The following is a 27,242-nucleotide window of genomic DNA, read 5'->3' as shown; positions in this document are numbered from 1 at the left end:
TGGTAATAGATCAGATCAACTACAAATCTTAACATCTTAAAGCTTTACCAATATTTTAGGAGTCTGCTCAAGAAAAGGTAGCAATAATCATCATAGAGCAGGGCCACTGAGATTTTTATACATTTATATTGAAGTTTGGAAGCAAATGCAATATTAATAAATAACCAACTTTTACATTTTAAAAATATAGGCAGATTTGATTTAATTATTAATACATTATTTAAATTTAAAACATTCATGTGCGAATCACGTTGTAATTAAAAAAATGAAAAAAATACTCGAGCCATGACGATTATCTGGGGTCAATAATAACCAGCCCATCAGCCAACGGATAGCAAGATTATCGAGGCAGATGGCCATCTGTCCCTCAATAAATTTTTAGAACTTTAAAATTGATTGATGATCAAGATCTGTAGACTTTCTTTTTAAATTTATCAATATCAAAATTATACACTCAAATATTCTAATTGAGCGTGAATACTATGGATCAATATTTTAATACTATTAGAATATTATGTGATGACCTGGTGTACAACTAATTGATATATAAGAACTTTGAGACATATTATCTCCGGACTATGACATTTATCTTTTTTACAAAAAATTGTCTATAATATCTATCATTTTACAATATCAAAATATTATTTATTGTTTTTTAAAATCTCTATCAATAAACAGTTTAATAGGATTAAAAATGCTAGTTAAACTTAAAAATAGTTGTAATTAGTATGAATATTTTAATAAAAGTATAAATATTGATTAATTTTTTAAAATATTTATTTGGTAGAGGAATGTGAAAAATAGAATCATAATATATTTTTAAATACAATTTGTTTAATTTGTAATATTGATTATTATTAGTTAATTTATTTACTGTATTATTTTTGTTTGAATTAATTATTATTAATTAACATGAGTTATTAAATATAAATGTAATTAATTAAATTAGATATAAATATCACTTATTATAAATAATTTTTATTCATAAAAAAAATTGATTGACAGTTGTGGGTAGTGGTAATTATAACATATGATAAAAAAAAACTTAAAAGTATATTTCGGTTCATAGTAATTGTCGCATTTGAGAAATTATTTTCGTGCATAATATATATCACTTTAACATATTAAAAGAGCATCAATTACTTTTTTTTTCAAATTTATCCTCAATTTATTTATTGAAGGAATATAATAACACAAAAAATAGTAGTTATATATATTAACAAGTTTTAAAATAGGGCTAACTTGGTAAAAATTGTTTCAAAACTAAATACGATAAATATTATGTACAAACGAAGGGAGTATCAGTTATCGTCTCTTTTTCTCACCTTCTCTCAAACTTATCCACTAAACTTAACAACTCCTGATTTAGTACTTATAACATTTGAATTATAATTTATTCACAACTTAATAATTAACTCGCACATTTTTTTAAGTTTAAATGCATCAAAAATCACCAACTTTCGCGTGTTTTCAGTATTTAACATGAACTTTTAATTTTGGCATATTTAACATAAACTTTTCAATTTTACAATTATATATTACATTTGCGTTTATTTTTTTTAAAACGGTGCCGTTTTATATTCAAAACGATGTAATTTTTCATCTAAAACAGCGCCTATACACACTAAAACGATGTTGGTGTCATTATTGCAAAATTTTGAAAGTTCATATATTTGTATGTCAAAATTAAAAATTCATGTTAAATACTAAAACACACGAAAGTTGGTAATTTTTTGTACATTTAAGCCATTTTTTATGAATCATATAACACTATTTTTTTCTTGAACAGGGTAGAATCTAATTACGTTTTAATAGTTAGTGATTAAATTTGTAAATTTTAGATTGATTTGAAAACATTAAACCTACTAAAATTCGAATCCTTTTTTTATCAGTGATATGCTATACATCAGTGTTAGAAATTAGTTGAATTTAAAGAAATCCACCAACGCAAGACAGGGTCGAACCCCTGATCTTTCGAATAATGTACGCCGAGGAGTGTAGCCCAAATGCATCGAGTTAGGCTTCACGGGCACCGACACAAACTTTAATATAGCAAAATTGAAACTTAAGGTGCACTTAAAAAAAATTACTCCCTCCGATCCATAATATTTGTCGCATTTGGTTTTGGTATAAAAATTAAAAAAACAATTAATATGTTTTAATTTGTAAACACTTTTACTAAGTTAATCCTACATTAAAATTTGTTTTCATTTATGACTACCATTTTTATTTGTTTATTGTATTTTTTCAATAAATTAATGAAGGGCAAACATGGAAAATAGCAATTAATGCTCTCTTGATATTATAGCATGACTAATATTATGAACTAAAAAAATTTCTCAAATGCGACAAATATTATGGACCAGAGAGAGTACTAACATAAGAAAACTTGTGCATCTCTACGCAAATCTCCATCTTCCAGCGCGAAGTACATGGACAAATAATCTAGTTTATCTTCTTTTATTTTTTTTAAAGATAAAAGAAACATGCCTAATTTTATGACATTAAATACTATATGATAAAATTGGGCTATTAAAGCGGTGTCATTGACATTTTCATTTTAAAAAAATTTATAAAGATGATTGACTTTCCATATCAATATATCTATCTATATATTTAGGTGTAACTTTTTTAATTTAATGATGCTAAATCAAATATCTTTTACCTTTTAAAATTTATGATTTTTTTTTAAAAATTATAAATTTATCACAATTGGTACTTTCAATTTTTCAAAATTAATTTAATTATTCTTATATGAAAATTGAATATATAATTTTTAAAAAATAAATTAAAAAAGAGAGGAGTTCAATTGTGATGTCATATGATTTAAATAAATTAATTTTAAAAAACATTAAATTAATTTTAAAAATTAAATAGATTTTTAGCAAATGAACAGCTTTAAAAAAGTTTAAATAAATTTTCAAATAGTTAAAAAGTTTGATTTCGTAGTACCATTAAACCATTTTTTTAGGATAAACATAAAAAATGTACTACTTTCAATTGTGCTGCTCATGGTCCATGGAATCTGCAGTATGCTAATATAAGAAGTGGTATGGAGCAATATATTTTCAGGGCAATGGATGAAAAAACAATTATGAAATTCCACATCTAATTAATCAAACAAAAAAATTACAAATAAAAAAAATTAATTACTAAAATTGTACTAAAATTTTCAGCAGGATTTTAAATTTGAGCCTATTCTTATAATTTTTGTAACGTTACGCATAAAATATTAACTTTCTTGTGTAATTTATTGTATGATTTTTTATTTTATTTTTACAATTTCATTAAACAATCTTTCATTTTTTTTTTCAATTTCATGTAATTCAAAGCTAATGTATTTAATCAGAGGAGATCGAGTTGATGTAGGTATGTATGCGGAATTGGAGTTTTTAGAGAAAATAGATCAGATATTTAGATAGTGGCAGTTTTATGATTTTGCCCAAATTCGAGGTGTGCGATTTAGGCGATTTTTTGAGCTAATTTTATTGAAAACGTTGCCAACTTCTGTCATTTTGTCCTCCAAAATTGCGATTTATGTTTATACTTAATTTAATTATTTTTGCCTAGATTTTATTTTAGTTTCACGTTCAAATTTTATTATTTTTCATTTATATGTAATTAGTTTAAGATTGTTATGAACAATTTTTGAATATTAAAAAACAGCTTTTGCTTTTAATCCTAAATCTGTATTTGTAAATTCATGATTGTTGGATATCAAAATTTCTAATAATCTTTAAATTAATAGATTTTGAAAGTTACAATCTATCATCAATTTATTAATCTACAAATTGTATAATGCGTAGCAATCAATCACATTAGCTTAACATTTTATTTTAGTTTCACGCTAGAATTTTATTATTTTTTGTATTTATATGTAAGTTTAAGATTGTTATAAACAATTTTTGAATATTAAAAAACAGCTTTTGCTTTTATTCCTAAATTTGTAATTCTTTGTAAATTCATGATTGTTGGATGTCAAAATTTCTAATAATCTTTAAATTAATAGGTTTTGAAAGTTATAATCTATCATCAATTTATTAATCTACAAATTGTATAATGCGTAGCAATCAATCACATTTTTTTGTAGCAATCAATCACATTAGCTTCAAATGAGATTGTATGAAATTATAAAAAAAAAAACGAAAAGTCATATCTAACATTATATTAAAAAAAAATATAAGCAAATTTTAAACTTTACTAAAGGTCAAGCATTTTGTCAGTAATCAACCCTAAAAAATACAGTAAATTTGATTGGCAAAATGTCTATAAATGTGCACACTATAGCACCCCATTAGTACACAAACAAACCATCACATAGCTCTAAGATTTCTTGTCTAGTATTTGGTTTTCTAGCTAGTTAGCTGCTGTTACTGTTCTGATATCACGATGGTTCATCGGAATAACGTATGGGGCCTTAAACTGGCGGTGGTGCTGATCGGATTGCTAGCTATGTCGCAGCAGTCGATGCAGCTGAGCATGAAACACCCATACTATGATGTTATCCAAAGAATCAACGAGGACGGTTCTTACTACGGCCTTGTTCTTGTTTCCGACAGCAATGAACAGGCTCTTCTTGACTCAAATATCTTTGTTCCGACCACCGAGCATGACCCCACCATTGTATTGGCCGGTAAATCTCTCTCTCTTTCTAGTTTTTATAGGCAGTTCTAATATAAAATCGGACCGGTAACCGAATGTTGGCTTGATAGTCGATTAATTGATTCAACCGTTTTTTCTTTTCTATTTTTATTCTTCTCTATATGAGGATTAAAAGACTTCAATCTCATCCTCCACGGAGATTCGAACTCGGGACCTCTTGATATTAGATGGAGCGTTCTTACCACTTGAGCTGACCTATCTTGCTTTCCACCGGTTCAATTACTGTTCAATTAGATAAATTAAAAAAAAATAAAGCATCAAGTAGCTTTTGGTTAATTGGTTCAACAATTTTTGAAATATACTTTTGGTAAATCTATCCACGATTTTTGTGTTTTTGCCAAATAAATCACGTTTTTAAAATCTCGCCAGTTTGATCATCATACATATTTATAACTCATTTTGAGTTGATGTGACGAAATATTGTTTGTCTATATATATAAAATTTATCCTAGCTACTTAAAGAACAATACTTGCGCACATCAATTTCAAATAATTCGTGGATATAAACTAACACGATTTAAGTCCTGATATATTTGACAAAAACAATAAAATCGTGGATAGATACATTTATTTTGCCTATATTTCCTTAGATAAATTTACATATTTAAAATTTAAGTATGTACATAAAACTATAATTAGTAATGGACTAAAAGGTTAAAATAGATCAAACTCTAACCAATAAATAAAGTATAGAATATTTATGTTTTAACTGGTTTAATATTTTTTTTATTTTTGGTTTTAAGATGGTTAAATCATGTTTTAATTTAAATTTTAAGAAACAGAACTGAAATGGCATTTGGTCTCGATCAAATCGGCTAAACCAACCCGTTGGGTTTCATTTTTGAAACACTAATGGATCAATTTGTGGACAAGTTTCTAATTATTTTGTTAAATATTTGGGTTATACAGGGAGAACATTCCATGTTGGGACGATCAAGGGATCCACAGTTGTGTATGTAAAGACTGGAGAAGGAATAGTAAGATATCTTGTTCTTTCTCGCAGAATGATTTTTTTATATATTTACAATTTTGACGGTTTTGATAGATATTTTTTTAAAAAAATTATCAGTCCGATCCGTCAATATTATGAATTTGAAATAATTATATTCAGATATTAATGTTCTATGTAAATTGCTTATTTGATGGTCGAGTTAAAAAAATTATACAAGTTTAATTATATTACAATTTGGATATAATTGTTCCAATTTGCTGACGGAAAAGACAGTTTAAAGCTTTAAAATACATCCATTTAAAAAAGTCATAATTATATATATTTTATGATTTTTATTTCTTTTAATTTTTCCTTCTAAGCATGTATTTACATTTATAAAATGTTTGGCAATTGTATAAATATGTACAGATAAATGCAGCTGCATGTGTGCAATTTCTGATTGATACATTTGGTGTCCATGGAATTATTCATTATGGAAGTGCTGGAACAGTTGATGATACATTATTAAAAGTTGGTGATATTGTTTTAGTTGGCCAAGTTGCCTATACTGGATCTTTCAATTGGAAGGTAAAACCATAATATAACACCACATATTTAATCTGACTATAAATGTATGCATCAATTTTAAACAAAAGCTTAAGGCAAGATAAATTGGAAAGGACACAATTATGACAAATTTAATAAATATAAACTAATCAAAATATTGACATATTGGTCCAATAGTTATAGATTTTAAGCCAATTATATCTATACTATATATAAAAGTACGGATAGAGGAAGGAGGAGACAGACAAATTTAATTACTGAATAATCCTTCTCAGTTTATTACTAAATAAAAGTTTTATAGTTATTAACTAATTAGTTATTTAATTAATCACTATTATAATTAAAATTCTAATTAGAATAGGTAGCTAAATTATCTCCAATTTAGTTTTTAGTATGTAAAAAATAACTACATTGTCTCCAAATTAATAGGAATACCTAGCTATATTTTAGTTTGATTGAACTACAAAATTAAAATACTGTATTTGGTCAATATATTATTATTTAAATTTCTATCTTATTATTTTTAAAGATATTATTAATAAAATTAAGTTAATTATTTAATTATGGTTATTATAAAACCAAAAGAAGAATAAATTCAGTATGGAAAAAAAATTAATAACCGAATATATTATATTTATTTTTACAAAAATTCTTAACTAATTTAATATTAATTATAAGTAAAAAATTGATATAATTATAATAAATTTACTAATATATACATTAACGAGTTATGTTACGAGGCACGTGCATAGCACGTAATGCGAAACTAGTTAAGAGGTAAATAAATAGATGACCAGTAAGTTATAATTTAAATGTCATGAGTTCAATTCTTACAAGCGCTTTTCACTTCTTAGTTATCAAAATAAATAAATATCTAGTGATAAAGATAATATATACATCTATATTTTAAGTTGTCTTTATAATCAATTAGTACATATATTAGAAAATATGTTTTTTAAACTTATGGATAATAACATAAATATTTTATAACAATTTTTTTTTGATAAAATTGGATAAATATTTTCTTAAAATTTTATGAGGTTTTATTAATTTTGAATAGTTTTTTCATAAAAAAAATATATTCAAGGAATTAAAATATATTTATTTGTTTTTAGTTAATTTTTAATATTTTTTATTTATTGTTTTGATATAATTGACACAAAACAGAAAATTGTTGGACCAAACTTACAATTTTTAGTTCATATATATTATTATTAAATTCATTATAAGTTTTCATATATTAATTTATTTTATCAAATTTCAAAGATTAATTTCCTCCTCTTATGAAATTTAAACTTTCAAAAATACCATAAAAGTCATTTGTTTAACAAAATAATTTTTCAAACAATCATTTATATACATTTGTGTTTGTTTCAGAGTTTTGAAACAAAGAAAGGTCAGCTGAAATTCGGAAGTTACAATTATCCAGAAGAAGGAAAAAATTTGCTGGGAAGCATAGATTTTCAACCATCAACATTATTCACTCCATCAGGAGAAAAAGAAACCGTTTTCTGGCTCCCCCTCGACAACTCGACCTGGTACGACAAAGCTACAAAAATGCAGGTCCGCTCATTCAATTATCATTTCTTACGTATCAATCGTTTAAAATTCCTTTTTAAACTGTTCAAAACTTTAAACCGTTAATTAATATTGGGCTGCAGAATTTAGAGTTCGAACAATGTATAAACACGACGAGGTGCTTGCCGAGAACACCGGTTCTTGTCCCATCACTGAGAGCTTCCACTGCTGATTTATACTTAACAAATGTAGCATATAGAGAATTTGTTCGTGACAAATTCAAAGTCTCAATTGTCGACAAAGAAACCGCTGCTGTTGTTTTGGTGAGTATATTACTTTTATTTCTCGTTTTATATACATTTTTATCGAAAAAATACCACTTCTTACGATCAAATACTGTATAATTTTAAATTAATATAAATAGTTTAATTAATTTTGGACTGTGTTCAATTTGCAGGTAGCGATTACTAATGAGAAACCAATAATTGTGTTTAGAGGCGTGTCCAACACGGCAGGAGGATCTACTGCTTACAAAAGTTATAAGTATTTGGCTTCTGTCAATGTTGTCAAAGCTATTGCTGCTTTCATTGGTACTCTTAGCCCCAAGAGTGCCATCTAGGGTTAACTATTAATTGAATGCTACTGTAATCGTCCTAAAACGAGGCCGTTTTGTGTATTTTGATGAATAAGTTTGGCTTTGGCCTTTCATGAATAAATTTGGAGTTGGTCTTGTTTATTTTATGAATCTATGTTTCTTTCCAATGTAGCAAATTAATTAATTAGCAATAATAATTTAAAAGGAATAAAAAAAGAATCTCATGATAATAATTACAAGATCGATTTTTAACCAGCATTTTCGGGATGTAGTGGTAATAATTCATTGTTCTTCCCATAATAAGAAAGGGTGAGGATTTTTGCACTCCTTTCATTTATATTCGCACTCCACTATGTTATGAACGGACTATTTACCCTTTCTATTAATTTATGAAACCTTTTGTTTTCCCGGCTCATCCCTCACCCACCAATTTTCAATTTTTTCTTTGTTTGATGAATTTATCACCAGCCCTATTAATGCATTCGTTGTCTTATTTGTTTAATCCTTTTACCATTAAATTTTTGCGTTTTTATTCATAAAAATAAAATTCTTATATTCTAATTAAAATTCATTTAGAATGAATGAAAATCATTTTTTTTCAATTCTAAATTAAATCTGATTATTTTTATTTATAAAGACAAACTACTACACTTCAATTTGTCAAAAACAAGATCTTGCAGTTTTACAAAAATGAGATTTTTAAAAATAGTTATTTTCATTTTAAATATTTTTTAGAAGTATATAAATTATTTATTCAAAAATGTACGGTGGTGATCAAACGAAATTATTTTCAGTGATGTTAAATTAATATATTATATTTAAAATTAAACTAATAATACAATTATGATAAGTTTATTTAACTAAATAATTAACATTACATATTTTTTTTAAATTAATTTACTATCAAATTTATTGAAAAAGATGCATATGCTAAGAGTGTGTCAACCTTAGTTGAGATTTTTCGGGTGCGTTTCCTGATTTTTCGTCTCCAAATTTTATATAAAAAAAATTATTGAAAAAATCAGGTTTATTATAAAATAGAAACTATTTTAGATTTGAATTCTTTCTTTATATATTTGAGTATGACTTATTTATGTCTTAACATTACAGGAATGAAGCAAATATAAGTAAAAGGTGAGTTTAATTCTTTATTTTTAAAATATTTAACATTAAATAATTATGTTAATAAGATATTGAATATTTTAATAAATTTAATATTAAATAGTTAAATTGACACCATACTCTAATATTTTTAAGTACTTTTCTTCAACTACTACTACGATGTTGTACTCTTATTTTGCAATTGCATATGATTTTTTCAATAAACTTGATAGTAATTTAATTTATAAAAACATGTAATATTATTTTTTTTCAGTTAAAATAGACTTATCATATTTGTGTTATTAGTTAAATTTTAAGTAATAAATATTAATTTAAACATCATTGAAAATAATTTAATTTAATCACCATTGATTAAAAAATATTACAAATGAAAATAACTATTTTTAAGAATCTCATTTTAATAAAAACTTAAAATCTTGTTTTGAACAAATTAAAGTGTAATAATTTATCTTTATAAATAGGTTTAATTCCTTAAAAAAACCCCACCTTGCATTTTATTTTCGTTTATACCCTGACCTTGTAAAAACACCATTTGTATCCAATTTTGAGTTTTTATGTTTCATCTCTACCCAAAAGCATTAAATTGTACTTTTTTCATTTGAAAAAGAGTTTAAAACAATCCTTCATTTTTAACTTATATACTAATTAGATATTAATGTTATTAATAGTACAAAAATACCATCTTCTTCAAAAAAATTTAAAATAATAATAATTTTTTTTATTTTTTAAAAAATATTTCCGATTTTTTTTTTTTACTTTTTTTAAATTTTTTTTAAAAATATTTCCGATAAAAAGATTTAAAATAATAATAATTTTTTTTAATTTTTTTATTATTTTATGAAATTAAAAAAATTAATTAATTATTTGGATGTATTTGATTATTTTTTAAGTTTAAGGATTTATTTGTATATTTTAAAATAGAAAAAAGTATGTTTTAAACTCTTTTCCAAATGAAAAGAGTACAATTTAACACTTTTGGGTAGGGATGAAACATAAAAACCCAAAATTGGGTACAAATGGTGTTTTTACAAGGTCAGGGTATAAACGAAAAAAAAGTGTAAAGTGAGGGTTTTTTAAGGAATTAAGCCTTATAAATAAAAGTAAACATATATGATTTGAAATAAGAAAAAAAATGATTTTTAATCATCGTAACTGAATTTTAATAAGAATATAAAAATTTAATTTTTATGAATTAAAGTGTAAGAATTTATTGTTGAAATGATTAAAAAGTAGGATAAAAAATGTGTTAACAGAGCTGGTGATGAATTCATGAAAGTTGGTGTGTGAGGGATGAGCTGGGAATACAAAAAGTTACAAATATTAAAAGAGAGGGTAATATAGTCTGTTCATAACAAAGTGGAGTGCGAATATGAATAGAAGGAGTGCGAAAATCCTCACCCATAAGAAATCCCAAAACTTTATCTTTTGACATGCAATCAATTTCCAACATAGTAATTCTCAAAAAAAAAAAAACAAATTCCAACATAGTAATTGACCGGCGATTAAGGAGCCCAACCATGTTGTCGGAAAGGATGGGAGCTAGATGGGCCGTTTTGGAGGTCCATCTTGTATAAATAGATGTCAAAACTAATAAGAAGACTTCTAAAGATAGGACTTAAATATCAATTTCATATAAACAATAAGTAACTAACATTTAATTTAATTTTGTAAAAAAAAACAATCATGATTTTGGTGATTATGATCAATTAACTCATTTTGACAATCACCAAATTTATGATTGATTTGCTCATTAAATTAATTTATTGTGTAAATCGCCTATTACTTATAAATTGAGGTGTCAATTTTTTATTTAAGTCCAAAAGATAATAGCTTCAGAATTTTCAATTGATATTAATAATTTAGTTTTGGTTCGGAAAATTTACGGTTAGAGATTTCGTTATTTTTTAATCACTTCTTATTTATACATTTAATAATTAATTTATAAAGCCTCATTTGATTCAAAAGTGTATAAGTCAAGAAGAATATACTTTTCAGAAAGTTAATTGATGAGAATATTGTGGAGAAAATCAATTATTTAGTTTACTTATAACTTCCGTGAAGTTGCATTTTCTTTTTAATTAATTAAAAATCTAAAAATAATATTATTTTTAATATCTAAATTAAATAAGAGTTATAATTGTATTTTAATCAATTTAACTAGAAAATTAAAAATTACTTAGATTTTATGAGAGTTATTTTTCTAATTTAGAAAAAGTCGACTCCTTATCTTTTTAAAAAGTAAATTGATAAAAATGAACTAAATAAAAAAATATTATTTTTTAAAAAGTTAGACTTTTGTTGAGAATTTATTCCCAATCAAATGAGGCTTAATATTATTAAACTAATCACTAAGATCCGAATAGAAAAAAGAAAATGTTGTGTTATTTTTTTCTAATTCAGGATTTAGAAAAAAGAACTTGACCCCCAAGTTGAAATAAATGAAATTGAAAGAATACCGATCCTTTATAAAAAAAAACACGTGTATTAATTAGCTGTCCACAGCTTCATAACAAAGCAACCGCGTCCCACATACTAACCGCCTTTCTTCATCAATAAAGGATCCTATCCGTCCATATCACCATCTGCAGTTTAATCTTGGCCATCCATCAAATCCTCGAACTGCTATAAATACAACTGCGCTTCCTTATAACCAATTATCTTGGCGCTAACGCGTGTTCTGTAAGATCGATTCATTTAGTTTCCTCTTCTTCGTTTATTCTGATGTTACTGTTGCGACCGTAATTAGGGTTTTATTGGCTCCTGTTCGTAGTGATTCTTTCAAGATTATATCGGTTTTGATATTTGATCTGATTTATCTGGGTTTGGTATTATGCGATCTTTATACGAACTTTTTCTGGCGCTAGATTTTGATATTTTGATCTGAAAAATTAGGGTTTGGTATTGAATTTGGCTTATGATTTCAATTTATATCGGATTCGTTCGGACACAGATTATAGTTTCAAATAACGGCCTGGTAGCTTTTTAAGCTGATTTCCTTATGCATCTCTTTTTGAATTATCAACTAACTATATTTAGTGTTTGGATTTGGATGACCCTGGAATTTCTTAGTTGATTTATTTTCGATCCATCCAAGAAAGGTTTCATGAGTGTTGGTTGTGTTGTTTCCAGGTCTTCATATCGATACCTGATGGATTAGATTGGAAATCATCATCTTAGGGTTTGCCAGATATTCCAGCATTCTACAAGCTGCTCGAAGAACTATGTGTTCTCAAGGATTGAATATGGGTTTTCCTGAATTAAATTATTTTGTCAATTAATGATTTCTGAGTTTGGTGGATTTTAAGTTTTGGCTGGTTTGTCTTCTAGGAATCCACCGGTTGTTTGGAGATGAGGACGAGATTGTTAAATGCGCTTCTTGTCTCTGTTATTTTTTGATTTTTACTTTATCCAATTTTTCTTTTGGATGTTGATGGATCATGAGTGGTTGTTGTCTTCTTTTCCAGGTCCTCGTAATATTAGGGATATAATCTGACTGATTGGATTGAAAAATCATCTTAGATTTGCGGGATATTTTAACACTCCACAAGCTGCTAGGAGCACTGTGTTTGTGTTCTCAAGGATTGAAAATGGGTTTTGCTGAATTTAACTATTTTGTCAATTAATGATTTTGAGTTTGGTGGATTTTAAGTTTTGGCTGGTTTGTTTGCTAGGAATCTACCAGTTCTTTGGAGATACGGATGCGAGATTGGAAAATGGCTTCTGTGTCTCTATTACTTTATGATTTAACGATTTTTATTTTATCGTCAGTAATTGGTCTGTTCTAGTTCGGTGATTTTGTTTTTTGGTTATGTAGTTTTCCAGGATTACATTAGATGGTAATGGTGGAGAATTATAAGAGGATGTATCTGTTCTATTCCTTATAGTCAGGGAGTGGGCAATTCTTCTAGTGTTTGTCTCTGTGTTTTAGTCAACTAATTCTTTCCATAGTAAAGTAGCATATTTTTTGGTTGGTTTTAATGTTTACGTTTTTAGGATTCAGGGGATGGTGATAAGATGATTATGCCCTCAGATACCAGTTTTTCTTTATCCTCGAGTAAATAGAGAACTGCACTCAGATTACTTTTGTGTGGTAAACTGGTAATGATAAGGGAGCTCTAATTTGGTATTAATATAATTTTGTATTGAGTTTCAAGGTGTACTTTTACAATGGCTTACATGTAATTTTTAGATCTTTGGTAATTAATTACTCTTGATTTTCTGGATATTCTTTGCTCTAACATTCTAGAAGCTGCTCGGAGCACTTCACGTTCTCATGGATTTTAAATGGGTTTGCCTGAATTTGACTATTTACTTAACTAATGATTTCTGGATTTGGTGGATTTTAAATATTGGCTGGTTTGTTTTCTAGGAATCAACTAGCTGTTTGGAGATATTGGCAAGATTGGAAAATGGACTTCTGGTTCTCTCTGTCTCTGTTACTTTGTGATTTAATAATTTTCTCTATAAATCATTGGGTTATCCTTACTAGTATAGTGATTTTATTTTCTGGTTGTGTGGCTTTCCAGGATTCCATTAGATGGTGTATCAATATGAAAAAGATGCCTTTTTCCTGTTCCTTATAATCAGGAGTTGGTGATTTTCCAGTGTTTCCCGTGTTGTTTTAGACAACAGTATAATTTTCAGTTGCTTTCATTTTCGGTTTCAGGATTCAGGGGTTGGGATGAGCATGCCTCATATTGCAGTTCTCTTTAGTCTCAAATAAATAGAGAACGATTGGCTCATATAATCTCTTGATTGCTGATGATTAGGGAGTTCTAATTTTGGCAATTTATCAATTTATATTTTTTTGAGTTTCAAAGCATTATTGTACAGTAACTTTTATGGGAATTTTTGATGTCCTTTTTTGGATCCATATGAACATGAAGTCTTTGATTTAGATGAGCTAAAATGCATTTATTGTGAACAAATACTTAATTAGGAACTTCTTTGTTTCTACTCATTAGGTCCACTTTTCTCCTGTCCCAAAATTTAATTGGTCGACTCTTTAGATATGCTCGCCAGGTCCATTTTTATCCTGTCCTGATATCTAATTGGTCGATTCTTCACATAGGCTTTTAATTTTCTAGTGTTGCAGAGTATGAAGAGAAGGGTGTGGAGATCATTAGGGCCATTTTTCTCCTATCCCGAAATTTAATTTTCCAGATTTGCATAATCCACCAGCTGTTTGGAGATATAAGAGCGAGATTTTAAAATGCGTTTCTCTGTCTATTACTTTTTGATTTATTGATTTGTTTGATTATTGATTGTTACTTCTCAAACCCTCTCTCTTTGTGTATTGTAGGATGAAAGAAAGATTTTCGTTGATTTTACTTTATCCAATTCTTCTTTTGGAATTTTTTGTTTGATTTATTTTCGATCCATCCAGTGAAAGAAAGGCTTCATGAGCGTTGGTTGGTTGTGTTGTTTCCAGGTCTTCATAATATTGATACCTGATGGATTAGATTGGAAATCATCATCTTAGGGTTTGCCAGATATTCCAGCATTCTATAAGCTGCTTGGAGCACTATGTGTTCTCAAGGATTGTATATGGGTTTTCCTGAATTAAATTATTTTGTCAATTAATGATTTTTGAGTTTGGTGAATTTTAATTTTTGGCTGGTTTGTTTTCTAGGAATCCACCGGTTGTTTGGAGATATGAGGACGAAATTGGAAAATGCGTTTCTCTGTCTCTGTTATTTTTTGATTTTTACTTTATCCAATTTTTCTTTTTAATGTTGGTGGATCATGAGTGTTGGTTGTGTTCTTTTCCAGGTCCTCATAATGTTAGGGATATAACCCGACTGATTGGATTGGAAAATCATCTTAGATTTGCTGGATATTTTAAGTTTAACATTTGTGTTCTCAAGGATTGAAAATGAGTATTCCTAATCTAATTATTTTGGCAGTTAATACTTTCTGAGTTTGGTGGATTTTAAATTTTGGCTGGTTGTTTGCTAGGACTGCACCAGTTGTTTGGAGATATGCATGCGAGATTGGAAAACGGGTTTCGGTGTTTTTATTACATTGTGATTTAATGATTTTTGTTATTGTTGGTTTTGGCTGTATATTTGTTCTAGTTTGGTGATTTTGTTTTTTGGCTATGTGGTTTTCCAGGATTCCATTAGATGGTAATGATGGAGCAATATAAAGAGGTGTATCTGCTCTATTTCTTATAGTCAGGGAGTGGGTGGTTCTTATAATGTTTGTCTGCATGTTTTAGTCATCTAATTCTTTCGATAGAAAAGTAGCATATTTATAGTTGGTTTTAATGTTTTCGTTTTTAGGTTTCAGGGGATGAGGATGAAATGATATATGCCTAATATACCAGTTTTTCTATATCCTCAAGTGAATACAAAACTGTGCACTCAGATTACTTTGGAGTACTGATGATAAGGGATCTCTAGTTTGGTATTAATTTATTTTTTATTGAGTTTCAAGGTGTATTTTTACAATGAATTACATGTAAAGTTTAGATCTTTGGTAATTAATTACTCTTGATTCATTCCAGATGCTGCTCGGAGCACTTTATGTTCTCATGGATTTAAAATTGGTTTGCCTTAATTTGACCATTATCAACTAATGATTTCTGGATTTGGTGGATTCTAAATATTGATTGGTTTGTTTTCTAGGAATCAACTAGCTGTTTGGGGATATGTGGGCAAGATTGGAAAATGGACTTTTAGTTCTCTCTGTCTCTGTTACTTTGTGATTTAATAATTTTCTTTATAATCATTGTAGGAAACCAATTATTTAATTTTATGTAATAACTTACGTGAAGTTGCATTTTGTTTTTAATTAATTAAAAATTTGAAGATAATATTATTTTCAATATCTAAATTAGCTAAATAAATAAGAGTTATAATTGTATTTTAATCAATTTAACTGGAAAAGTAAAAATTATCTATATTTTGTTAAGAAAGTTATTTCCTAATTAAAGAAAAATCAACCCCTCATTTTTCCGAAAAGTAAATTGACAGGAGACTTTTTTTTTAGAATTTATTCCCAATCAAATGAGGCTTAATATTATTAAACTAATCACTAAAAGGATTGGTGAAGTTGACCTCCAAGTAAGGTTTTATGAGTGTTGGTTGTGTTATTTCCAGGTCTTCATAATATCGATACCTGATGGATTAGATTGGAAATCATCATCTTAGGGTTTTTGCCAGATATTCCAGCATTCTACAAGCTGCTTCGAGAACTATGTGTTCTCAAGGATTGAATATGGGTTTTCCTGAATCAAATCAAATTATTTTGTCAATTAATGTTTTTTGAGTTTGGTGGACTCTAATTTTTGGCTGGTTTGTTTTTAGGAATCCACTGGTTGTTTGGAGATATGAGGACGAGATTAGAAAATGCATTTCTCTGTCTCTATTATTTTTTGATTTTTACTTTATCCAATTTTTCATTTGGATGTTGGTGGATCATGAGTGTTGGTTGTGTTCTTTTTCAGGTCCTCGTAATATTAGAGATATAATCTGACTGACTAGATTGGAAAATCATCTGAGATTGGCTGCTTCTAGGAGCACTGTGTTTGTGTTCTCAAGGATTGAAAATGGGTTTTGCTGAACTAAACTATTTTGTCAATTAATGATTTATGAGTTTGGTGGATTTTAAGTTTTTGCTGGTTTGTTTGCTAGGAATGAACCACTTGTTTGGAGATATGCATGCGAGATTGGGAAATGGCTTCTGTGTCTCTATTACTTTGTGATTTAATGATTTTTCTTTTATCATTGGTAATTGATCTGTTCTAGTTAGGTGATTTTGTTTTTTGGTTATGTGGCTTTCCAGGATTCCATTAGATGGTGTAGCAATATGAAAAAGATGCCTCTGTCCTGTTCCTTACAATCAGGAGTTGGTGGTTTTTCTAGTGTTTCTCGTGTTTGTCTGCATGTTTTAGAGAATAGCATAATTCTTGTTTGCTCTGGTTTCCGATTTCAGGATTCAAGGGTTGGGATGAGCATGCCTCATACTGCAGTTCTCTTTATTCTCAAGTAAATAGAGAAGGATTGGCTCAGATGACCTCTTGACTGCTGATGATAAGGGAGTTCTAATTTGGCAATTTATTAGTTAATATTTTTTTTGAGTTTCAAGTCATTTTTGTACAGTAACTTATATGTGAATTTTAGATGTCTTTTTTTGAATCCTTATGGACATGAAGTCTTTGATTTAAATGAGCTAAAAATGCACTTTTTGTGAACAGATACTTACTTTGGAAATTCTATGGTACTGCTCATTAGGTCCACTTTTCTCCTGTCCTGTAATTTAATTGGTCAATTCTTCACATATGTTCATTAGGTCCATTTTTCTCCTCCTGTCCCAAAATCTAGTTTGTCGATTCTTCACGTAGGTTTTTTATTTTCCAGAGTTGCAGATAATGAGATGTGTGCGGGGATCATTAGGGCCATTTTTCTCCTGTCCCGAAATTTAATTTTCCAGAGTTGCAGAATTCCCCAGCTGTTTGAAGATATGAGGGCGAGAATTGCAAAATGCTTTTTTTGTCTCTATTACTTTTTGATTTAGTGATTTGTTTATTCGTTGACTGTTGTTTTTCAGACCCTCTCAATTGTAGGATGAAAGATTTCATTTGATTTTACTTTATCCAATTCTTCTTTTGGATGTTGGTGGATCATGAGTGTTGGTGTCATAAGTGTTGATTGTGTTCTTTTCCAGGGTCCTCATAATATCTGGGATATTATCTGACTAATTAGATTGGAAAATCATCTTAAATTTGCTGAATATTCTAACATTCCACAAGCTGCTAGGAGCACTATGTGTTTTGAAGGATTGGAAATGAGTTTTTCCCGAATTTTACTATTTTTTTTCAATTTATGATTTTTGAGTTTGGTGGATATTAAGTTTTGGCTGGTTTGTTTGCTAGGAATCCTCCAGTTGTTAGGAGATATGCGTTGCCAGATTGGAAAATGGTCATCTGTGTTTCTATTACTTTGTGATTTAATGATTTTTATTATCGTTGGTTTTTGAGTGGTTGTCTGTTTTAGTTTGCTGATCTTGTTTTTTTCGGTTTTGTGGTTTTTCAGGATTCCATTAGATGGTGGAGCAATATAATTAGGTTTCTCTGTTCTTTTCCTTATAGTGAGGGAGTGGGTGATTTTTCTAGTTCGATAGAAAAATAGCATATTTTAGTTGGATTAATGTCTTCGTTTTAGGATTTAGGAGATGGGGATGAGATGAGTATGCCTCGTATACCGGTTTTTTTGTCCTCAAGTAAATAAAGAACTGTGCACTCAGATCACTCTTGAGTGCTAATGACAAAGGAGCTCTAATTTGGTAATACATTTTTTATTGAGTTTCAAGGTGTATTAAACTAACTTACATGTGAATTTTAAATTTGGTAGTGAATTACTTGATTTGCTGGATATTGTAGAAATCTACAAGCTGCTTGGAGCACTATGCGTTCTCATGGATTAAAAATAAGTTTGCCTGAATTTGGCTATTTTATCAATTAATGATTTCTGGGTTTGGTGGATTTTAAATATTTGCTGGTTTGTTTTCCAGGGATCAACTAGCTATTTGGAGATATGTGGGCGAGAATAGAAAATGGGCGTCTAGTTCTCCGTCTCTATTACTTTGTGATTTTATGATTTTCTTTATAGTAATTGGGTGTCCATCACTACTAATGCAGTGAATTTTATTTTGTCAATTAATGTTTTCCGAGTTTTTTGGATTTTAAGTTTTGGCGTGTTTGTTTGCTAGGAATGAACCAGTTGTTTGGAGATATGCATTCGAGATTGGAAAGTGGCTTCCGTGTCTTTATTACTTTGTGATTTTATGATTTTCTTTTATCATTGGTAATTGGTCTGTTCTAGTTTGGTGATTTTGTTTTTTGGTTATGTGGTTTTCCAGGATTCTGTTAGATGGTAATGGTGGAGCATTATAAGAGGGTGTATCTGTTCTATTCCTTATAGTCATGGAGAGGGCAATTCTTCTAGTGTTTGTCTGCATGTTTTAGTCAATTAATTGTTTTCATAGTAAATTAGTATATTTTTTGGTTGGTTTTAATGTTTTTGTTTTTAGGATTCAGGAGATGGTGATGAGATGATTATGCCTCATATACCGGTTTTATTTCACTCGAGTAAATAGAGAACTGCACTAGATTACTTTTGGGTGGTAAATTGGTAATGATAAGGGAGCTCTAATTTGTTATTATATATAAATTTTATTGAGCTTTAAGGTGTACTTTTATGATTTACATGTGAATTTTAGATCTTTGGTAATTAATTACTCTTGATCTGCTGGATATTCTAGTATTCTAAAAGCTGCTTGGAGCACTTCACATTCTCTCTCATGGATTTAAAATGGGTTGTCTGAATTTGATTATTTTATCCATTACTGATTTCTGGATTTGCTGGATTTTAAATATTGGCTTGTGGGTTTTCTAGGGAGCAACTAGCTGTTTGGAGATATGTGGGCGAGATTGGAAAATGGGTTTTTATTTCTTTCTGTCTCTGTTACTTTGTGCTTTAATAATTTCCTTATAATTATTGGGCGTCTATCCTTACTAGTGCAGTAATTTTATTTGTTGTTACGTGGCTTTCCAGGATTCCATTAGAAGGTGTAGCAATATGAAAAAGATGCCCCTTTCCTATTCCTTACAATCAGGAGTTGGTGATTGTTCTAGTGTTTCTTGTGTTTGTTTGCATGTTTTAGACAATAGGATAATTTTTATCTCTGGTTTCCGATTTCAGGATTCAGGGGTTGGGATGAGCATGCCTCATATTGCAGTTCTCTTTATTCTCAAGTAAATAGATAATGATTGGCTCAGATAACCTCTTGAGTGCTGATGATAAGTGAGTACTAATTTGGCAATTTATTAATTAATATTTTTTTTTGAGTTTCAAGTCATTGTTGTACAGAACTTATATGTAAATATTAGATGTCTTTTTTTGGATCCTTATGAACATGAAGTCTTTGATTTAAATGAGCTAAAATGCACTTCTTGTGAACAAATACTTACTTTTGAAATTCTTTGGTTCTGCTCATTAGGTCCATTTTTCTCCTGCCCCGAAACATAATTGGTCGACTCTACACATTTGCCCATTAGGTCCATTTTTATCTTGTCCTGAGATCTAATTGGTCGATTCTTCACATAGGTTTTTTATTTTCCAGAGTTGCAGAGTATGAGGAGAGGTGTGCGGAGATCATTAGGGCCATTTTTCTCCTGTTCCGAAATTTAATTTTCCAGAGTCACGGAATCCACCAGTTTTTTGGGGATATGAAGAGATTGTAAAATGCTTTTCTGTCTCTCTGTCTCTATTACTTTTTTGATTTAGTGATTTGTTTGATCGTTGCTTTTCAGACCCTCTCATTTTGTGTATTGTAGGATGAGAGAAAGTTTTTCTTTTATTTTACTTAATCAAATTCTTCTTTTGCATGTTGATGGATTATGACTTATGAGTGCCGGTTGTGATCTGTTCAGGTCCTCATAATATTAGGAATTTAATCTGACTAATCAGATTGGAAAATCATTAAATTTGCTGGATATTCTAACATTCCAGGAGCTGCTAGGAGACCTGTTTGTTTTGAAGGATTGAAAATGAGTATTCTTGAATTTAACTATTTTATCAATTAATGATTTTTGAGTTTGGTGGATGTTAAGGTCTGGCTGGTTTGTTTGCTAGGAATCCACCAGTTGTTTGGAGATATACGTGCCAGATTGGAAAATTGGTTTCTGTGTCTCTTATTACTTTGTGATGTTTTTGTTATTTTTGGTTTTTTGGGTGTATGTCTGTTCTAGTTTGGTGATTGTTTTTTTGGTTATGTGGTTTTCCAGGATTCTGTTAAAAGGTAATGGTGGAGCAATTTAGTAAGGTTTCTCTGTTCTATCCCTTATAGTGAAGGAGTGGGTGATTTTTCTAGTGTTTGTCTGCATGTTAAGTCAACTAATTCTTTCTGATAGAAAATAGTATATTTTAGTTGGTTTAATATTTTCGTTTTAGGATTGAGGAAATGGAGATGAGATGAGTATGCCTCATGATGTCGATAGGATTAGATTGGAAATCATCATCTTAGGGTTTGCCAGATATTCCAGCATTCTACAAGCTGCTTGGAGCACTATGTGTTCTCAAGGATTGAATATGGGTTTTCCTTAATTAAATTATTTTGTCAATTAATGATTTCTATTTTAAGTTTTGGCTGGTTTGTTTCTAGGAAGTCACCGGCTGTTTGGAGATATGAGGACGAGATTGGAAACTGCGTTTCTCTGTCTCTGCTATTTTTTGATTTTTACTTTATCCAGTTTTCTTTTCGATGTTGGTGGATCATGAGTGTTGGTTGTGTTCTTTTCCAGGTCCTCGTAATATTAGGGATATAATCTGACTGATTGGATTGGAAAATCATCTTAGATTTACTGGATATTTTAACATTCCACAAGCTGCTAGGAGCACTGTGTTTGTGTACTCAAGGATTGAAAATGAGTATTCCTAAATTAATTATTTTGGCAATTAATACTTTCTGAGTTTGGGATTTCAAATTTTGGCTGGTTGTTTGCTAGGAATGTACCAGTTGTTTGGAGATATGCATGCGAGATTGGAAAATGGGCTTCTGTGTTTTTATTACTGTGTGATTTAATGATTTTTGTTGGTTTTGGCTGTATATTTGTTCTAGTTTGGTGATTTTGATTGGTGGAGCAATATGAAAAGGTGCCTATGATTTATTCCTTATGATCAGGGAGTCCGCGGTTTCTAGTGTTCACAAGGATTACCATGTGTTCCCAAGGTGCTGGGAACACTGTGTCCACAAGGATTAAAATGGGGTTGCCTCGGTGTAACTATTTTATCAACTTAAGATATTTGATTGGTGGAGCAATATGAAAAGGTGCCTATGATTTGTTCCTTCTGACCAGGGAGTCCGCGGTTCTTCTGGTGTTTATCTGCATGTTTTAGTCAGCGAATTCTTTCAATAGAAAATTGGCATGAGTTCTTAGTTTTTTTAATTTTTATTTTCAGGATTCGGGTGATGGGATTTGTGTGCCTCATATATCAGTTCTTGTTGTCTCGAGTAATTAGAGAACTATCATCTCATATCACTCTAGTGCTAATGATAAGGGAGTTCTAAATTGTTACTTTATCAAGTAACAATTTTTCTATCAAGTTTCAAGGTACAGTAACTTGTATGTGATTTTTAGATCTCTCTTCGTTTGAGGGCCCTTCTAGCGGAATTGTTACTTCTTTGTACACATACTCGCTCTGAAATTTTGATGTTATGCTCCTTAGGGCCCTTCTTACTGTGTCTGGATAATTCATCGAATTCTTTGCGTAGGTTTTTGACTTTCCAGAGTTTTTATGATTACGAGAAGTATGTGGAGATCGATAAGGAAGGTTACATCTCTATTTTAATTTTGAGAATGTGAGATCGTATTGTAGCCTTATATTTCAGGGTCTGGGTCTTGACCTATTCTGACCAATCAATATCTTGAATCTTGAGGTGGGGTTTCTTAGATTTATTGTACAATTATGTCAAATTAATTATTTTGATCTGGGGAGTTGAGGTTTGGTTTTGAGTTCGGCTTCTTTTTTAAATTTAATGCTGATCCGTTCAGACTTGGTTTCAAACTTTTGAGCCTGGTGGCTTTTCTGAACTTATTTTGCTTCTGCAACTCTTTTTGTATTACTAACTAATCATATTTAATATTTGGATGACTTGGAATTATTTTACTCAGTTTGTTCTTGATACATCTGATTGTTGCTTCTTAGGTCTTCTAACTTTGTGGACTGTAGGATGAAAGAAGTTTTAATTCATTTTACTTTATTCCATTCTTCATTTGAATGGTGATGGATTTGAGTCTTGGTTGTGCTGTTTTCCAGGCCCTCATAATATTGTTGTAATCTGACTGGTCAAATTAGAAAGTCCTTTTAGAGCTTGATGGATATTGCAGCATTCCCCAAGCTGCCTGGAGCATTATGCAATCTCAAGGATCAGAAATGGGTGACTGAATTTAACTCTTTTGCAAATTTATATGATTTTCAAGTTTGATGGATTTTCGGTTTTGGCTAGGTATCCAACTATTTTGTGATTTTCTTGATTACTGGTTTTTGGGTTTCCGTCTACAAGTTTGGTGGATATTTAGTATTGGATATGTGGCTTTCCAGGTTTCCGTTAAATGGAGGAGCTATATGAAGAGGTGTCTCTGTAGAATAGCAGCAGTGATTCTTCTAGTGTTAGCCATGTGAAGATGCGTCTCTGTTGCGTTCCTTATAATCATGGAGTCGGTGATTCTTCTAGTGTTTGTCTATATGTTTTTGTCCACTAATTCTTCTGATTAAAAAATAGCATAATTTTTTAGTTGGTCTGCATATTCTATCCAACTGATTCTTGTGATAAAAAAATAGCATGACGTTTAGTTTGTTTGGTTGCTGCTGTGTCTGTCTGCATATGTTTTTGTCAACCTCTTGATTAAAAATAAGTATAATTTTAGCTGCCATTTAAGGTTTCATTTAGGGATTCAAATGAATAGAGAGCATGCGCGCGCATCACACCTGAGTGCTAAAGATAAGGGTCCTTTAATTTGACAATCTAATTAATATATTATATCGAATTTTAAGGTACAGAAACTTACATTTGAATCTTATGTGCTCTGCTCTAATTTAGATTATTTAAATTGTCATTTTCTGTGAACAAATGATTAGCCTGGAAATTTGTTTGTACTACTGCTTAGGGCCCTTTTTCTTGTGTCTGAAGATTCAATTGGTTAATTCTTTGGTATGTTTCTGATTTTCCAAAGTTTGAGGACTATGAGAAGAAGTATGCGGAGATCAGTAAGGATGGTCCTCTGTTTTAGTTTTGATTAGCTCATGGTTCTGAGGAAGTTCTTCTGATAGGGTTTGAGAGGATGTGTCTCCCTCTAATTTTTGTCCTTCCAATTAGTTCAATTATGCTACCTCTCTAATAAGTAGTATATCTTGAAGGGGGTCTTTCTTGTCAATTTATCAATCTTTTTATTTTAAATACAAGGAAACACAATATGTGTATGGTATGTTAGTGTGTTTTTTTCCAGAATCCCTTTTTAATTTTAAGGAAGTTCGTAGTGGGCTTGTAATTGGTACTGTCTTCTTTCCTTTACCTACTTTAACGTGAACTGGTGTTTTGTCCAACCATGATTTACCATTTAAACCATCACTGCGATGTCTTTTCCTGCAATTAAATGATACATAGCAAGTTAATGGTAAGTTAACTATTTGAGAACTATTGATAATTTAATCAGTTGTCTGCAGGATTCGGGTCCCTCTGTTGTAGGAGAGTAAGAATGACTTAGGATTATGAAGATAGTTGATGGAATTTTATCCTTCCTTTCTATTTTTAGTTAGTATCAACCTTCTAATTTTTAAATTCTCTTTGGTAATCTACTTGTTTATATATTTGATATCTTATCTTTTATTTGTTTAATTGAAGAAACTCATAGAACTTCATCTCAACTTTGATTTTGTTGGATTTGTTTGCTCGTTTCTTATAACCCATTCTTTTTCTCATAATGATATATTCTATTCTTGTAGAAATTAGAGCAGAGCATGAAAGTAAAACAGAGAAGATTTTTCTTAAAGCTAGAGTTCTCTAGAGTATTCTCTCAGCTTCTATATTTCTTATATTCAAAATATATTAACTTGTTTCTTACAAGGGAAGATTACATTTTGGCTCTAATATTAAATTCAAACTTCTGACATAAGCCATCATTACACAAAATATTAGTTTCCCTCCAAAAACTATTACATTAGAAAGTAACTAAACATAAACTAAGTTTCCAGCAACAATCTCATTAGTTCTAACACTCCTCCTTGAGATTGATGTTGGACACTCCAAGTTGATTCTTCAAAAAATCAATTCTGGGCCTTGATAAGGACTTGGTTAACATATCAGCAAGTTGTGACTCTGAAGAGCAGTGCTTAACCTTGATCTGCAAATTCTTTTCAGCATCTCTGATAGAATGAAACTTCACATTGATATGCTTGGTTCTCCCATGATGTACTGGGTTTTCTGCTATGGCAATTGCAGATTTATTATCGCAGAAAATTGTAGTTGCCTTCTTCAACTCAACACCAAGATCTGCTAACAATTTCCTTAGCCATATAGCTTGATTTGATGCCGCTGCAATCGAAATATATTCCGCTTCAGCTGTTGATTGAGCTACAACCTCTTGCTTCTTCGAATTCCAACATATGGCACCTGTACCTAGTGTGAAAATATAGCCTGAAGTGCTCTTCATATCATCAACACTTCCTGCCCAATCACTATCGGCGTATCCTTCCAGCTCAATTTCTTTAGAACTTAAATACCAAATTCCATCACTTGAAGTGCCCTTAAGAAATTTCAGCACTCTCTTAGCAACTCCTAGATGGATATTGCTAGGTGAACTCATGAACCTTGAAAGGAGACTAGCTGGATACATCAAGTCTGGTCTTGTTGTTGTTAGATAAAGCAAACTCCCAATTATACTTCTGTAAATAGTTGGATCTTCAAGCTTTTCTCCATCACTCTTCGACAGCTTCTCATTTTGAGCTAGAGGAGCTGCAACTTCCTTACAAGCTTCAAGCTTAAATTTCTTTAAAACATCAAGTGCATACTTCCTTTGTGAGATAAATATCCCCGATGAGCATTGATAAATTTCTATGCCGAGGAAGTAATTCATCAAACCCAAATCTGACATCTCAAAAACATTCTTCATCTGCTTCTTAAAATCAGCCACAACCTTTTCGTCGTTGCCGGTAACAAGGAGGTCGTCGACATATAAAGACAATACCAGCTTTAAATCATTATCTTCATGCTTTAAGTATAAGGTAGGCTCATTTTCGCTCCTCCTAAATCCTTGTTGGATTAGGTGCGCATCTATTTTCTGATACCAGGCCCTTGGAGCCTGCTTAAGGCCATACAGTGCTTTCTTGAGCCTATAAACTTTGTCCTCCATATAATGTACTTCGAAACCTTCAGGCTGACATACATAAATCTCCTCTTGAAGTTCTCCATTCAAGAATGCAGACTTTACATCTAAGTGGAACACTTTCCACCTCTTTTGGGCAGCAAATGACAATAGCAACTTGATTGTATCATGTCTTGCCACGGGAGCAAATGTGTCTCCGTAATCAATACCAGCAACTTGAGAATACCCTTTCACAACCAATCTCGCCTTGTACTTGTGTATTGAGCCATCCGGATTAAATTTGGTCCGATAAACCCACTTAACACCAATAGCATGCTTATTTTGCGGCAGATCAACAAGCTGCCAGGTTTGGTTTTTCTCAATCATCTCAATTTCATCTTTCATAGCTGCAATCCACTCTGGATTCTTGGAAGCTTCAGCAAAACTGCTTGGTTCGGCAAAGACAAAGTTGCATCTTTCATACACTTCAGCTAAAGGTCTGCTTCTTATGACTGCAGAATCGGCAGTGCTTTGCACGTCAAATAATTCATCATCATCTTCATCTTGAGGGCTGACATCAGAAATGGATAAGGAAGGAAACTCATGTTTTTGAATTTCATGTGTCTCCCAATTCCAAAATGAGTTCTCATCAAAGTTGACATCCCTACTTAACTCAACTTTTTTGCTTTTAAGATCATATATTCTGTACCCCTTTGACTCATTTGAATAACCAATAAATATGCCCTTTGCTGCTCTTTCATCAAGCTTTGTTCTTTTAACTGAAGGAATATGAAAGTAGCAAATTGAGCCAAAAACTTTAAGATGATTAACCGAAGGCTTGAGACCTGTCCAAGCTTCATAAGGAGTTTTATCCTCAACTGCCTTTGTAGCTATTCTGTTCAGCAAATAAACTGAAGTCGCTACAGCTTCTGCCCAAAACAATCTTGGCATTTTCTTCTCAAACAACATACACCTTGCCA

The 27,242-nt window shown here is 30.3% G+C and overlaps 1 protein-coding gene and 1 long non-coding RNA gene across 2 annotated transcripts; both read left to right on the top strand.

The window, feature by feature from the left end:
• The first annotated feature begins 4,293 nt into the window (after window positions 1-4,293).
• On the top strand, window positions 4,294-8,419 carry LOC126674137 (bark storage protein B-like). Its single transcript, XM_050368527.2, has 6 exons — window positions 4,294-4,633; window positions 5,572-5,639; window positions 6,023-6,181; window positions 7,538-7,723; window positions 7,822-8,001; window positions 8,136-8,419. The coding sequence occupies exons 1-6, from the start codon at window positions 4,390-4,392 to the stop codon at window positions 8,295-8,297; spliced, it is 999 nt and encodes a 332-aa protein (XP_050224484.1). The 5' UTR covers window positions 4,294-4,389; the 3' UTR covers window positions 8,298-8,419.
• A 3,526-nt stretch (window positions 8,420-11,945) lies between these two features.
• On the top strand, window positions 11,946-24,306 carry LOC130015308 (uncharacterized). The gene is made up of 3 exons (XR_008790331.1): window positions 11,946-22,512; window positions 22,674-22,732; window positions 23,219-24,306. It is a non-coding gene; the product is annotated as an uncharacterized LOC130015308 (long non-coding RNA).
• The last annotated feature ends 2,936 nt before the right edge of the window (window positions 24,307-27,242 follow it).

The sequence above is a fragment of the Mercurialis annua genome, linkage group LG3 (assembly GCF_937616625.2).
Source record: "Mercurialis annua linkage group LG3, ddMerAnnu1.2, whole genome shotgun sequence".
Taxonomy (NCBI): Eukaryota; Viridiplantae; Streptophyta; class Magnoliopsida; order Malpighiales; family Euphorbiaceae; genus Mercurialis; species Mercurialis annua.
The sequence above is the reverse complement of the archived record's forward strand: the minus strand, read 5'-3'. Positions and strand labels throughout refer to the sequence as shown.